The following is an 11,766-nucleotide window of genomic DNA, read 5'->3' as shown; positions in this document are numbered from 1 at the left end:
GTTTCTGTGCAAACTATAAACCTGGCAGATTTTGAGATTTTGCAGAGAGGAGTGGGCAAATATTGCCAAGTCAAAATGGACAATGCAGACTCATTACCCAAAATGAAAAAGTGTTATGTAAATTCATCTTGTTCTCAGTTCTTCACAGAACTAAAACCTGGGATTTTTAGTTCCAGGTTTTTTATTTATTTAGCAATTTTCACACCTTTCTGTCAATAATGCCCTGCCTACTAACTGATGCGCATCACATGGAGATAAAAGCACAGGTGATGCATCACCTAATTTAAACCTAACACAGTTTTAATGAACTATTGTCCCTGTTTGTAGTTTCCACAGTATCATCGTTTGAAACTTTACATGCAATGCAGAACGGTTGCAAAATGAAGCAGCAATAATATGAATGCTACAGCGCAATTGTCTCTAACCTCCACAGGCTTTTACCAACATGCACTTCAAGGAATACTGAAAAACCCTCCATAATCATTCCACAGAAAAGATGAAAGGACTCCCAATTAAATCAGGAACTACTAAAGGGGCACAATCATGTTTCCCTTTGTCAAAGACAAACTAACTCTGATGTGAACCCTCGGTGATGACAGACATCTTTATAAGGAAGTAACTTTGCTTGAGTTTGTGCTCATGCTGAGCCTGTAAATGCAGCAGCGTGCTTCAGTGGATCCATTAGTGCCACAATGCGAGAGATGAGGAACGAAGAAATCAATTCACAGGAGCCTCCTATTCAGGTGAAGCATCTTCTGCTTACGAATACAGAGGGCTGACATCTGTGTGTAAAAATGGTCAGAATAATAGATGGCAACAAGCAAAACACACTTTATTGAAAAATCTATTGCTGGAGAAGCTTGGCTTTTAGAACCAAAGACCTTGATGGCTGAACTAATGTTATTTACAATTGACATCTGTTGATTCAAAAAGAGGACTGGGAAGTATTCTTTCAACAAAAATGCACATGCAGACTATGTAAGTAAACATCGCTCCCTCCATCCCTCCATCCACTTTATCCGGGGTCGAGTTGCAGAGGTAGCAGCTTCAGAAGGGAGGCTCAGACTTCCCTCTCCCCAGCCACGTGTCCTAGCTCTTCCTGGGATATCCCAAGCAGTTCCCAGCCCAGCTGAGACATATAGTCCCTCCAGCAAGTCCTGGGTCTTCTGCGGGGCTTCCTCCCAGTAGGACGTGTCCGGAACACCTTACCAGGATTCCCGAACCACCTCAACAGGCTCCTCTCAATGTGAAGGAGCAGCGACTCTTATCTGAGCCCCTCCCAGATGACCAAGCTTCTCACCCTATCTCTAAGGGAGAGCCCAGACATCCTGGGGAGAAACCCCATTTTGGGCACTTGTATCTGCGATCTCGTTCTTTCGGTCATAACCCAAGGCTCATGACCATAGATGAGGGTGGGAACGTAAATCGACCGGTAAATCAAGAGCTTCGCTTTTTGACTCAACTCTTTCTTCACCATGACGGACCGGTACGGCGGCCGCTTCATGGCAGACGCCGCGCCAATCCACCTGCTGATTTCTCGCTCCCTTCTTCCCTCATTTGTGAACAAGATCCTGAGATACTTGAACTCCTCCACTTGGGGGCTCTGCCCTTTTCCGGCTCAAGATCATGGCCTCGGATTTGGAGGCACTGATCCTCACACTCTGCTGCGAACCGCTCCAGTGAGAGCTGCAGATCACGACCTGATGAAGCCAATAGGACCACATCATTCGCAAAAAGCAGAGATGCAATCCTAAGGCCACTAAAACGGGTCCCCTCAACACCTCGGCTGCACCCAGAAATTCTGTACATGACAGTAATGAACAGAATTGGTGAGAAACGGCTGCCCTGATGGAGTTGGGCTCCATTCTCACTGGAAACGAACCCAACTTACTGCCGGCAATGCGGACCAGACTCTGACACCGGTCATACACAGACCTGACAGAGGGTGTCCTCCCTATAATTGGAGCACACCCTCTGGTACCCGTTTTTTGAACAAGGCAATATATAAAAGTTAACCTCAACCTTTACTCTTGACACTCTGCTGCCCCCTTATGGACAAACTAAAAAATGCATAAGCCTCACATATTTGATTTCAGGTTCCAGTTGTGGCTCCTTAGCACTTTACATGATATTACTCAGCTGAAACATGTCTCAAATAAATGAAAGCAAAAAAATAAAAAATAAATAATTCAAATGAATGCAAATTTATTGACAATGGCATTTATCAGTGAACTGGAAAACATTGTGCAAACAAATGCTGCAGTTTGTCATCACTCCTGTAAGTGTGTCATTGACTTTGCCTGTAAATGCAACTTTCAACTGTAATTTATCTGCCTATAGGAACTGTAACACTTTACTTGCTAGTTACACACTACAAAAACACAAAATCATAACCAGGTTTTTAGTTTCTAGTGCAAATACATTAGAACACTTGAAATAAGACAAAACTAAGTCATATGTAACTTTTTCAAAACATGCAAGAGTTTGTTTTAGGTCAATAAATTGTTTAATATTGATCAAAACTACTAGCTCCACTGTAAGATATTTTTCACTTTTAATATGGAAATATCTTGTGACAAGTAAAAAAAAAAATCTGCCAGTGGAACTGATAGTTTTAATCAATAGTCAAGAGTTATTGACATAAAAGGTTCTATATCTTGTGGAAAAGTTGCTTTCCGCAAGGAGAAAACCAAAATATGAGCACCAGAAATTAGACCAAAAATACTTGGTAACATTTGTCGTTTTTGCAATGCAGCTCCATCCATGTTTTCAGCTTGACATGATGTCATTCATATGCCAGGCTTCTCAGGCAAATCAACAGCAGCTCAAGTCAACAGTGTTGATATTGTTGCAGTTTTTCCCAATTTCTGTGACAAGTTTACTTACATTCATCGGGGTCAAGTTGTTTTTTATTTTGTTTGAACCATTTTTTCCTCCATTTTCCAATTGAGATTTTAGATTTCTCTTCAAACAGAGTTGGTAGTTGTAGGTTTCAATTTTAAGGATTAAGTACCAATTTAGTTGTGGAAAAAGTTTTGAAAAGAATTCAATTGTGTGGGACAGGAGAAAGTGTTCAACCGTGTCGCTCGGGTTTTCCTTTGGGTAGTACTTTGGGAGTATGAGGTAACAATTAAACCAGTGTCAGAACTTGATCTGCATTATCAGCAATAAGGTCAACACTTTTCCAATGAGAGGTTTTCCTTTGTCACCTTTCTGGACATAATTTCTAGGGAATGCCAAGATGTTGAGGGAATCTGTTTTGGAGGCATTAGGCAGAATGTGAAGCAGCCAGGATACGGATCAGCACCTTGACCGTGGTCCTGATCTGGAAAAGAACAGATTGTTTCACCAGGTTGGGGGCGAGGTCCTACCCAAAGTAATGCTGTTTAACTTGAGTTCTTGTTCACACGAAAGGGAAAATTGGAGTGGGAAATTAACAGGAAAATTAGTGTGATAACTGAAGTGACATGAACACGTATCGGTCTTTTGGGGTGAAAAGAGCTGACCCGAAAGGTGAAGCTCTCGATTTACTAGTCGATCTACATTCCTGCCCTCATCTATGGTCTGAAGCTTTATTAGGTAATGAGAAAAAGAATGAGAAAATGGATACAAGGGTCTGAAATGAGTTTCCTCTGCTGGATGTCCCTTAGAAATAGGGTGAGACACTCCTTCATCCAGGAGGGACTCAGAGTAGAGACGAGAAATTGAGGTGGCTTGGGCATCTGTTTAGGAAGCCTCCCAGACTCGTCCCTGGCGAGGTTAGGGAATTCCCATTGAAAGAAGACCCAGAGGTAGACCCAGGGCACCTTGGAGGGACTATATTTCTTGGATTGGGAACATCTTTTGGGAGTTGGCTATTCTACTTTTATATCCCAAAAATTCTGTCATATCACAGCAGTACGCACAGTTTTGAGAGGAACCGTAAAGACTAGGACTGGCTAAGTTTAAGTAGATATAATGGGTGACCAATTCCGATTGGCTCACTCATTGAACCTATTAAAAATTTATTGACAATGGTTAAAAGCAAAGTTAAACAAACTGAAAGAGTGGTCTAATGTTCAATAAAAAGGCTTGCTGATGTTAACTAAAAGCATTTGGTTAAGGGAAAACTTGCTTAGCAACATTTAATTCATTCTTACTAAAGGTGTATGATTTGAGTAATTCATAATGTATTAAAAATTAAATTTGTGGACCCAATGGTTGTTTTTAAAAAGTATTGCAGCATAGCGTATGTTGTATGAAAGGCACAAATAAATAATAAGAAACTCCAAAATAATATAGAACTTGCTTTCTATGACGAGTTTATGTGAACTTCTCATTGGAAATGCAAAGTACATTTCATTTCACTCATTGCAGCATGCTTCCAGGTGTGTGTGAATCTGTGTAGAGTGTGTGTGGTGAAAGCTGCTCCACCGTGCCCTGCTGTGGCTGAGTGCACATTATCAGTGGGACACCCTGGATGACCACGTTCTGGCTACCAATGCCAATGTTTGGAACCACCAGTCCAGCTTCTTGACAAGGCTCAGCAGGCTTGGAGCCAACCATGTCTGGTGGAGTTGCTATTGTCACCAATGGTGAGCTCTTTTTTGTCACGACTCTTAGTTCTGTGCCCCCATCAGGAATGAAGGTGCTGAGGCCCTCCAGATCAGAGCTGTAGGTGATCAAAGTCTGTGTGCTGCCAGAGTCCTGAGGGGTGTTATTGTCTGAGTTCAGCTTTGTCAGCACGACAGTCTGGGGTTCGGGCCTGATGGTACTACAAGACGACCCGAGAGGTTGCACAGCTGCCAGCAGGTTGACTTGTTGGATCATAGATTGATTGACGACATCTTGGTTATCTGGCTCCAGTAAGACCAGTTTGGTTTTGCTTGTTCCATCCCCAGCAGCAGGAATTAAGGTGCTTTGCTGACCCAAAGGCTGTGGGACGATAATTTTAATCTGTGCGTTATTGTATGAAACCATTGAACTAGATGGGAAGGGAACTTCAATCTGAGCATTGCTTTGCGGCATTGTAACGGGAACTAGGTTGACCGTGTCTGCTGAGCTGGAAAGCTGGAACTGCACCATGTTCTGGGCGTCTCTATGCTGCTTCTTGTGGCTGCGCAGCGAGTCCTCCCTCACAAACGCTGCATTGCACAAGTCACAGTGGAAGGCCCGGGCTGCATCCAGTTTGGCCCGATACCGAGAGCTGACAGGCTTAGGAGAGTTTTGTCCACCTCTGCCGGCATTCCTGACTCTTCCTCTCTCTGCTTTATCTGAGTGACATTGCTCTCTGTGGGTGACCAGACAGCTGAGTCGCTTGGAGGCAAAACTGCACAAGTCACATCTGAAGGGGCGCTCCTCTGAGTGGATCCGCTCATGGACTTTCAGCGCGCCCTTGCTGGAGCATGAGTAAGTGCATTTGGAGCACTGAAAGGGCCGAGCGGGCAAGTGTTGCCTCGTGTGTTGCCGCAGAGCCGACCTGCTGGCAGACTTGTAGTCGCACTGTTCACACTGAAACAAGTTCTCAGTGCTGTGCTTGATGCGAGTGTGAGACTTCAGGTTTCCTTTCATAGCACAGCGGTACTCACAAAAGTCACATTTGTAGGGCTTTTCCCCGGAGTGAATGCGGAGGTGCCTCTTCAGGTCAGAGTTGATTTTGAACTTTGCGTCGCACTGCTGGCACTGGAAAGGTGCGTCACCTTGAAAGTGAAAAAGAGAATAAATGAGAGGCTTGTGTCACCAGGTCAGCCAGGCAAACATTGAATTAGCATTTGAAGGAAGCTACCGGTGTGAGAGCGGAGGTGTACAGTGAGTTGGCTAGAGTTGCGGCTGGCGTAAGGGCAGATCTGGCATTTGAATGGCCGCTCGTCGTAGTGGATCCGAAGGTGCTTCTTCAAACTGCTGCTGTCCGCCGCTGCGTAGGAGCAGTGCTTGCACTTGTGAGGCCTCTCGCCCGTGTGGGAGCGGCTGTGCATGTTCAGTTTGTCACGCCGGCTGAAGCGCTTGTGGCAGAGCTCACATTCAAACGGCTTCTCACCTGCTCAATGAAGGAAGAACAAAGTGGGATGACTCTTTGGACTTTTCAGTATCTCATCTCAAAAAAGTACAGTATTAACTTATGTAAGCTCACCGGTCACAATAGTGACCAAGAAATTTATTTAACTTCCAAGGATTCCAAACAGCTTACTAATTAAATTTTCAGTTAATGTTCAGCAAATATTGACAGTGTAGAGTGTTTGGATTATACTTATGCAGTATCACATGTTAATTAACACATGACATGAACTCGCACCTGCCACAAACCTCCCAAAGAAGAGGCTAGCAATGTGTGTTTAAATAAACATACAACAAAGACTTTTGGTGCATATGACCTTTAAAGGTGATATTCACCTTTGCATTTACAAAAATTGGTTTGGTGTGTGAGCAGGATATGTAAACACGTTGAGGGTCACAGTAGTGACCAGTGGGGCATTACATTTGTCCGAGGTGCACTATATGACAGTGTGACTGACAGATGTTCATGATTTTCAATAATATAAATGAAGGCCTCAACTATAGAAGTTATCTTTATGAGCTTTGTTAATGGAATAACATAATACAACAGACTGAAAATCAAAATAGTTGTGCATAAACACTCAAATTTACCTTGGTTTCAAATGTACAGACAGTCAAATTTGTACTTCACACAGCAAATGTTGCACAAACGTAACGCTGAGGAAAGATTTATTAAAAAAAGAAACACCTTTTATGATCTTTTCTATTTGGAAAAAGCACTTTTAGCTCATCTTAGTAAGAACACTATATTATCCCACCGGTCACAATTGTAACCGATCATAACACACACTTTTTTATATATTTTTTCACACTTTTAAAAATTATTTCCCCTTGATTAGTTCAAATGGCTATAAATTACATCTGATTTTAATTTGTTCATGTCTGGGAAAAAGTTGGGATTAAATGGGTTGAAAGGGATTATCTTACCGGTGTGAGTCTTGAGATGTCGCTCCATGTCTTTTTGGCCATACTGTGTCTTAAAAGTGCAACCTGTAAATGTGGAAGAAAAGCCAAACTCTTAAATTATGTAGAAGTTATTAGAACCACATTGTGAAAATAATAAAATCGGTGTTCTCTCTGACCTAACCTTTGGGTGAGCAAATTTCGGCTCACATCCTTTTCCCCCCCAACGTTGCTTTAATTTAGTAAAAGTTGCAAATATTTGTTTCTACACAGCTCTATGAAAACAGTTCAGAGGGGGTTCCACACACCAAAGAAAGTGTCAATAATGTTCTCTCTGACAGTGCAAACCAATTCATGCTGTGAAGGAACCTTTACAACTGTAGAATAGCAAACTTTATGAGTTTATTATTTTCCCTGTTTCTCAAAGAAAGCTATTGGCTGACTTTAAAAGCACTTAAATGTCAATGTGCTCTTTTTTTAATCTACTTAGATGCATTTCTCTCTTAGATGAAACCACTGAGATCTAATTTAGTTACTTCCTTAACTACAAATTTATTTATTCATTTACATAGAAAGTACTGCCACATCATGGCAAAGTCCCTTGAACCAGGTTCAAGATATACTCATCTAAAGACACTGCAAAAATTAACTGAATTTAACTTTCATAATTTCAACATAACTTTAAACCTTCCCTACATTCACAAATAGTAACGATATTTATTTCCTTCTCTGCACTGCATTAAAACACCTGTTTGGTTCAGTTTGGTATTTATGGTTTGAGGATCAGTAACTTCACACAACCAACCTGAGAAACAGCAGGAATGTCTTTTGGAGGCCAGGGCAGGTTTTAGTTTCTTGGATGGAGTTTTCTGTGCTGTGGTCAAGGACTTCTTGACCCCCCTCACCACGCAGACCTGGTAAGCATCCTCAAGAACAAACTCTGTGCTGGAACCTAACGATGGAGGAAACCATGTCAGGCGTGCATGAAACGGCTGCTTTGAAGTGAGTTTCCATTGACATATAAAAGTGAAACCTGTAAGAGAGGCTGACACAGAGCTGACCGCGGTATGAGAGGAGGGAAGGGAGCATCCGTTTTGCTTATGGGCGAGAAAAACCTCATAGTTGTTGTACTGCTGTTTGCAGAAGCCGCAGATGTGGATGTCTGGGTTCACCTCCACCGCAGCACAGAGTCCTGCATTTACTACATAACGAAAATAGGAAATAATGACTTCAACACAGAATTTATATATTTAGATTTGTTATACTGACACCCAACAATTCTGTGCTGATTAGGAGTTGCTTTGTCTTACCTTCGCTGTTGCATGTTGCCATTTTCGAGGTTGTTTTGGTGAAGCTCAACTTATTTTTCGGCTGCTGTGTTCGAGGGAACGCTTCATTTTGGCGTAAAACAAAAGCGACTCAAATGAAAATACGGCCATCAATAAAACCGCATATTTTCAACTGTAAGCTCCATGAAGATTAGTTTCCACCGAGAAAAAAATACCAGTTCACGCTTTCAAACACACCGACACTTTGAGGTTTTACGACACTGTCGCTACAGTTTGCGGCATGAGTATCTAAGTTACATTCCATGTTGCATTGAGTGCTGTGGGAAAAAGGAGTTTCTTTCTTTCTTTCTTTCTTTCTTTCTTTCTTTCTTTCTTTCTTTCTTTCTTTCTTTCTTTCTTTCTTTCTTTCTTTCTTTCTTTCTTCTTTCTTTCTTTCTTTCTTTCTTTCTTTCTTTCTTTCTTTCTTTCTTTCTTTCTTTCTTTCTTTCTTTCTTTCTTTCTTTCTTTCTTTCTTTCTTTCTTTCTTTCTTTCTTTCTTTCTTTCTTTCTTTCTTTCTTTCTATATCTGACAAATACGAAGGCAAATCAGATATAAAGATGCATTATTCACACACAATCCTAATGCATAATATATCAAAAAAGATATGCGGCAAAAATCGTTTCAGCTGCCATAGTACAAATTTGGAAATAGCTCCATTTATTCATTTATTTTTACCACTGATAATCAATCCACTGCAATATGTTTCACCCACAAAATGACATGTTTTCTATAGTTTTAAAAGTATTTCATGTCTGGACTGAATACTGAGATTCTTGCTGATTCATACGGCAAAAAAAAAAAAAAGTTTATTTCACTTGCCAGCCATGTTAGCATTTCCAAGGACCTGATGTGTTATGTTCAAAAAACATCTAGTTCCACTGCTTAAAAGGAAGTTATTTCTAAGATTAAATTTTGATATACCCTTTATAAAGTTTGTCATTCTTAAGAATGTGAGGTTCGCTATGTCGTCAAATTCAGGTAGTAATCTTCATTAGCTGACTACCTGTACTAAAATCTGCCTCAAAGACATATGTCAAAACTATTTTAACACAAGTTAAAACATTGTCTTATTATATACAAAGTGTTGTATTAAATTTTAACAGTTGGCTTAAAAGTAAACTTGAATTGGCTAAACGTAGCCTAACACTTGTTACAGGAATGTAAAGCTATTTCTTGCATGAGATTTCAGACACAGCAGCTGTTGTTGGGCTCCTTGCTGAACAAACAGCCATTTTCAACTAAGAACAATTTACTGGGATCGTTGGGGTGAGGAAATGAGAAGGCCTCTATTTATGCCGGAGCAGTTGTGCTGGTGTGAATAAGCCATGAAAGTGAGTGACACACAGCTCCATTTTCAGTGGCAGCTCCTTAACTGCCTGATTGCCACTGTGAAGCTGAGGAATTTCCTTACGCTGACTTTCCCGAACGGCAAAGGCACAGGACTGATTCCTTCCCTGCTGAAACAGCAAATCCTCAAGACAGACAGGAGATCCACACACATGCATACAAGGCTTACACACACACACACACTGCCTGGCCTTTCATGGCCTGCCTTCATGACTGTGACAAGTTGATAATCGTCTTCTTCGAAACAAGATTTCGTAAGGATACTCAACTATTATACTCAGATACCTCAGTGGGACTGTTTGTGTCAAATTAGTCACAAAAACAGCTTTATTTGCAATTTTGAAATGTGATGACACAGAAATGACATGAAAAGGAGCTAATTAAATAAATAATTTGATATATCCAGAATTTGCTAATCTTGTGCACATACAGTAAATCCCCGTCAGACTCAAGACGTGTCCCCACCCCCCTTCTGCCACGACTGCAGCCTGTGGAGAGCAGGCTGAATGTTTTGATGAATTTTAATAGTTTCAGGAAAACTGTGCCTTTGGTTTCAATTTTGGTTGGTGACTCATTTGGCAACACCTCAAAGTAGGATAAAGATGCAGTGCCTTGCAACAGTATGCACTCCCTGAACTTTTCCTCATCTTGTAGCATTACAACTACAAATTCAGATAGATTTTAACTGGGATTGAAAACAATAGGACACCATCATGGTTGCAGTTGCATCAAACTGTCTTTGATAAAATGAGCAGTCTTCTGTGAGATGATGAAAGCTTGGGAATTGTTGTATAACCTAACATGGCTTTAAACTTCTCCTCAACTTTATTTCCGACCTGTTTATTGTCTTCCTTAGTCTTCGTAATATTATTGTTCGCTAATGTTCTTTTACAAACCTGCGTGGCCTTCAGAAAGCAGCTGATGAACCCCATTTAGCACCCTAGTAACATTGGAAGTGTAGAAAGCTGAGTACAAATGCACTGCACACTTTTCAGATTTCTGTTAAAAGTTTGAAAATCATTAATATTTTCCTTCAACTTCTGTCACATGAAATACAAATAAATACATTACAGTTTAATGTGACAAGATGAGAAATGTTGTTTTCAAGAAAAAGAAAGAAAACAATTGGAGAAACTTTCACAAAGAGAGTTAAAGAATTTCTTTATTAAAAGAAACTTAAACATTTTCAATTCCAGTGAAGTCATCTTCTGACATTATTCAAGAAGATCCAATTAGTTATTGAAGTCTGAAGGAAAGTATCTTTTGGATATCAAGCTGTGTCCAATTCCAAGGCATACCTTTCGCCCATTTACCGGGGACACCCGCGTTTCCAGTGAGTGATGTAATGTCCTTCTTTTCCCCAATGAGACAAGGGCAACAATGGGGGGGGCAATGCCTCTGTCACATTATTTCCCCCCACCGAGGCATGCCAGCTGCTTACAGTTGCTTAATGGCCACGAGCTGTCACAAGGCATCACAGCCTGCTGCCACACAGGAGCGGCAGATGCTTTAATTGCACAATGACTTGTAGGTTGTCAACAGCAATTATACCAGGCTTCCACCTGAGGGCACCCAAACAACACAGTCCACTCGCTTTAGAGGCACGGAGGGTCTCGAGCTATCTGCAAAATCTGATCTAAAGGTTTTGTCTCTGTCAAGATAAGAGCCACATGTTTATTCCAAGTCTCCTTTTAGCCTTAAAGCTCAGCCACTGTATGCAAAGACCTGGGCTGGATTGTTACACTTGCAGATGTGAGACCCCCAAAAATCATATTTAGACATAAAATATTTAGGTTTTGTCACCTTGGTGGCGCAGGGCTCTCCGTGCTGCTGTGGTTCGTTGTGTGCAGAGTTTGAGTAATTCTGCTTATTATTAATTCATATATCCCTCCACTCCCATTTTTATATTTCAGGAGAGGCTAATTTCACCAGTGCCAGTCCAAATATTATTATCATTAAGAGGTGGAAAATAAATGTGTTTAAAGCTAACCTTCTACTGCCCACATATACGGTGGCAACAATTTAAAAGATGTAATATGTGCGTCATGTTGTGTGGCCAACTTAGGGAAAGTTTTTTTTTATTTGTGTAGTACAAAAATGAACGAGAAGAAATTATCCCCTATTTGTTTGGAGTCATAAGATGAATTGTACACA

General features: G+C 41.0%; 1 protein-coding gene across 2 annotated transcripts; it reads right to left on the bottom strand.

The window, feature by feature from the left end:
• Nucleotides 1-711: 711 nt before the first annotated feature.
• Nucleotides 712-8,473, bottom strand: zfp64 (zinc finger protein 64 homolog (mouse)). Of its 2 annotated transcripts, XM_055056751.1 has the most exons (6): nucleotides 8,247-8,473; nucleotides 7,970-8,137; nucleotides 7,742-7,888; nucleotides 6,961-7,023; nucleotides 5,765-6,016; nucleotides 712-5,678 (listed from the first exon to the last, which is right to left on the bottom strand). In XM_055056751.1, exons 1-6 carry the CDS (start codon nucleotides 8,266-8,268, stop codon nucleotides 4,348-4,350), a joined length of 1,983 nt encoding a protein of 660 aa, XP_054912726.1. In that variant the 5' UTR covers nucleotides 8,269-8,473; the 3' UTR covers nucleotides 712-4,347. The 2 variants fall into 2 exon arrangements, with proteins under 2 accessions (XP_054912726.1, XP_054912727.1); XM_055056752.1 differs by lacking the exon at nucleotides 8,247-8,473 and having other exon boundaries at nucleotides 7,998-8,125.
• Between the last annotated feature and the right edge of the window lie 3,293 nt (nucleotides 8,474-11,766).

Source organism: Poeciliopsis prolifica, unplaced genomic scaffold (genome assembly GCF_027474105.1).
Source record: "Poeciliopsis prolifica strain line A6 unplaced genomic scaffold, Auburn_PproV2 SCAFFOLD046, whole genome shotgun sequence".
Lineage (NCBI taxonomy): Eukaryota > Metazoa > Chordata > Actinopteri > Cyprinodontiformes > Poeciliidae > Poeciliopsis > Poeciliopsis prolifica.
The sequence above is the reverse complement of the archived record's forward strand: the minus strand, read 5'-3'. Positions and strand labels throughout refer to the sequence as shown.

What these genes read in the sequence shown, in the direction of transcription:
- zfp64 (XM_055056751.1), bottom strand. Translation starts at nt 8,268, where the DNA reads ATGGCAACATGCAACAGCGAAG. An exon ending in ACATTCCTGCTGTTTCTCAG is followed by an intron (nt 7,024 to 7,741) that starts GTTGGTTGTGTG and finishes CCACATTTACAG; the next exon opens with GTTGCACTTTTAAGACACAG. An exon ending in ACACCTCCGCTCTCACACCG is followed by an intron (nt 5,679 to 5,764) that starts GTAGCTTCCTTC and finishes TTCACTTTCAAG; the next exon opens with GTGACGCACCTTTCCAGTGC.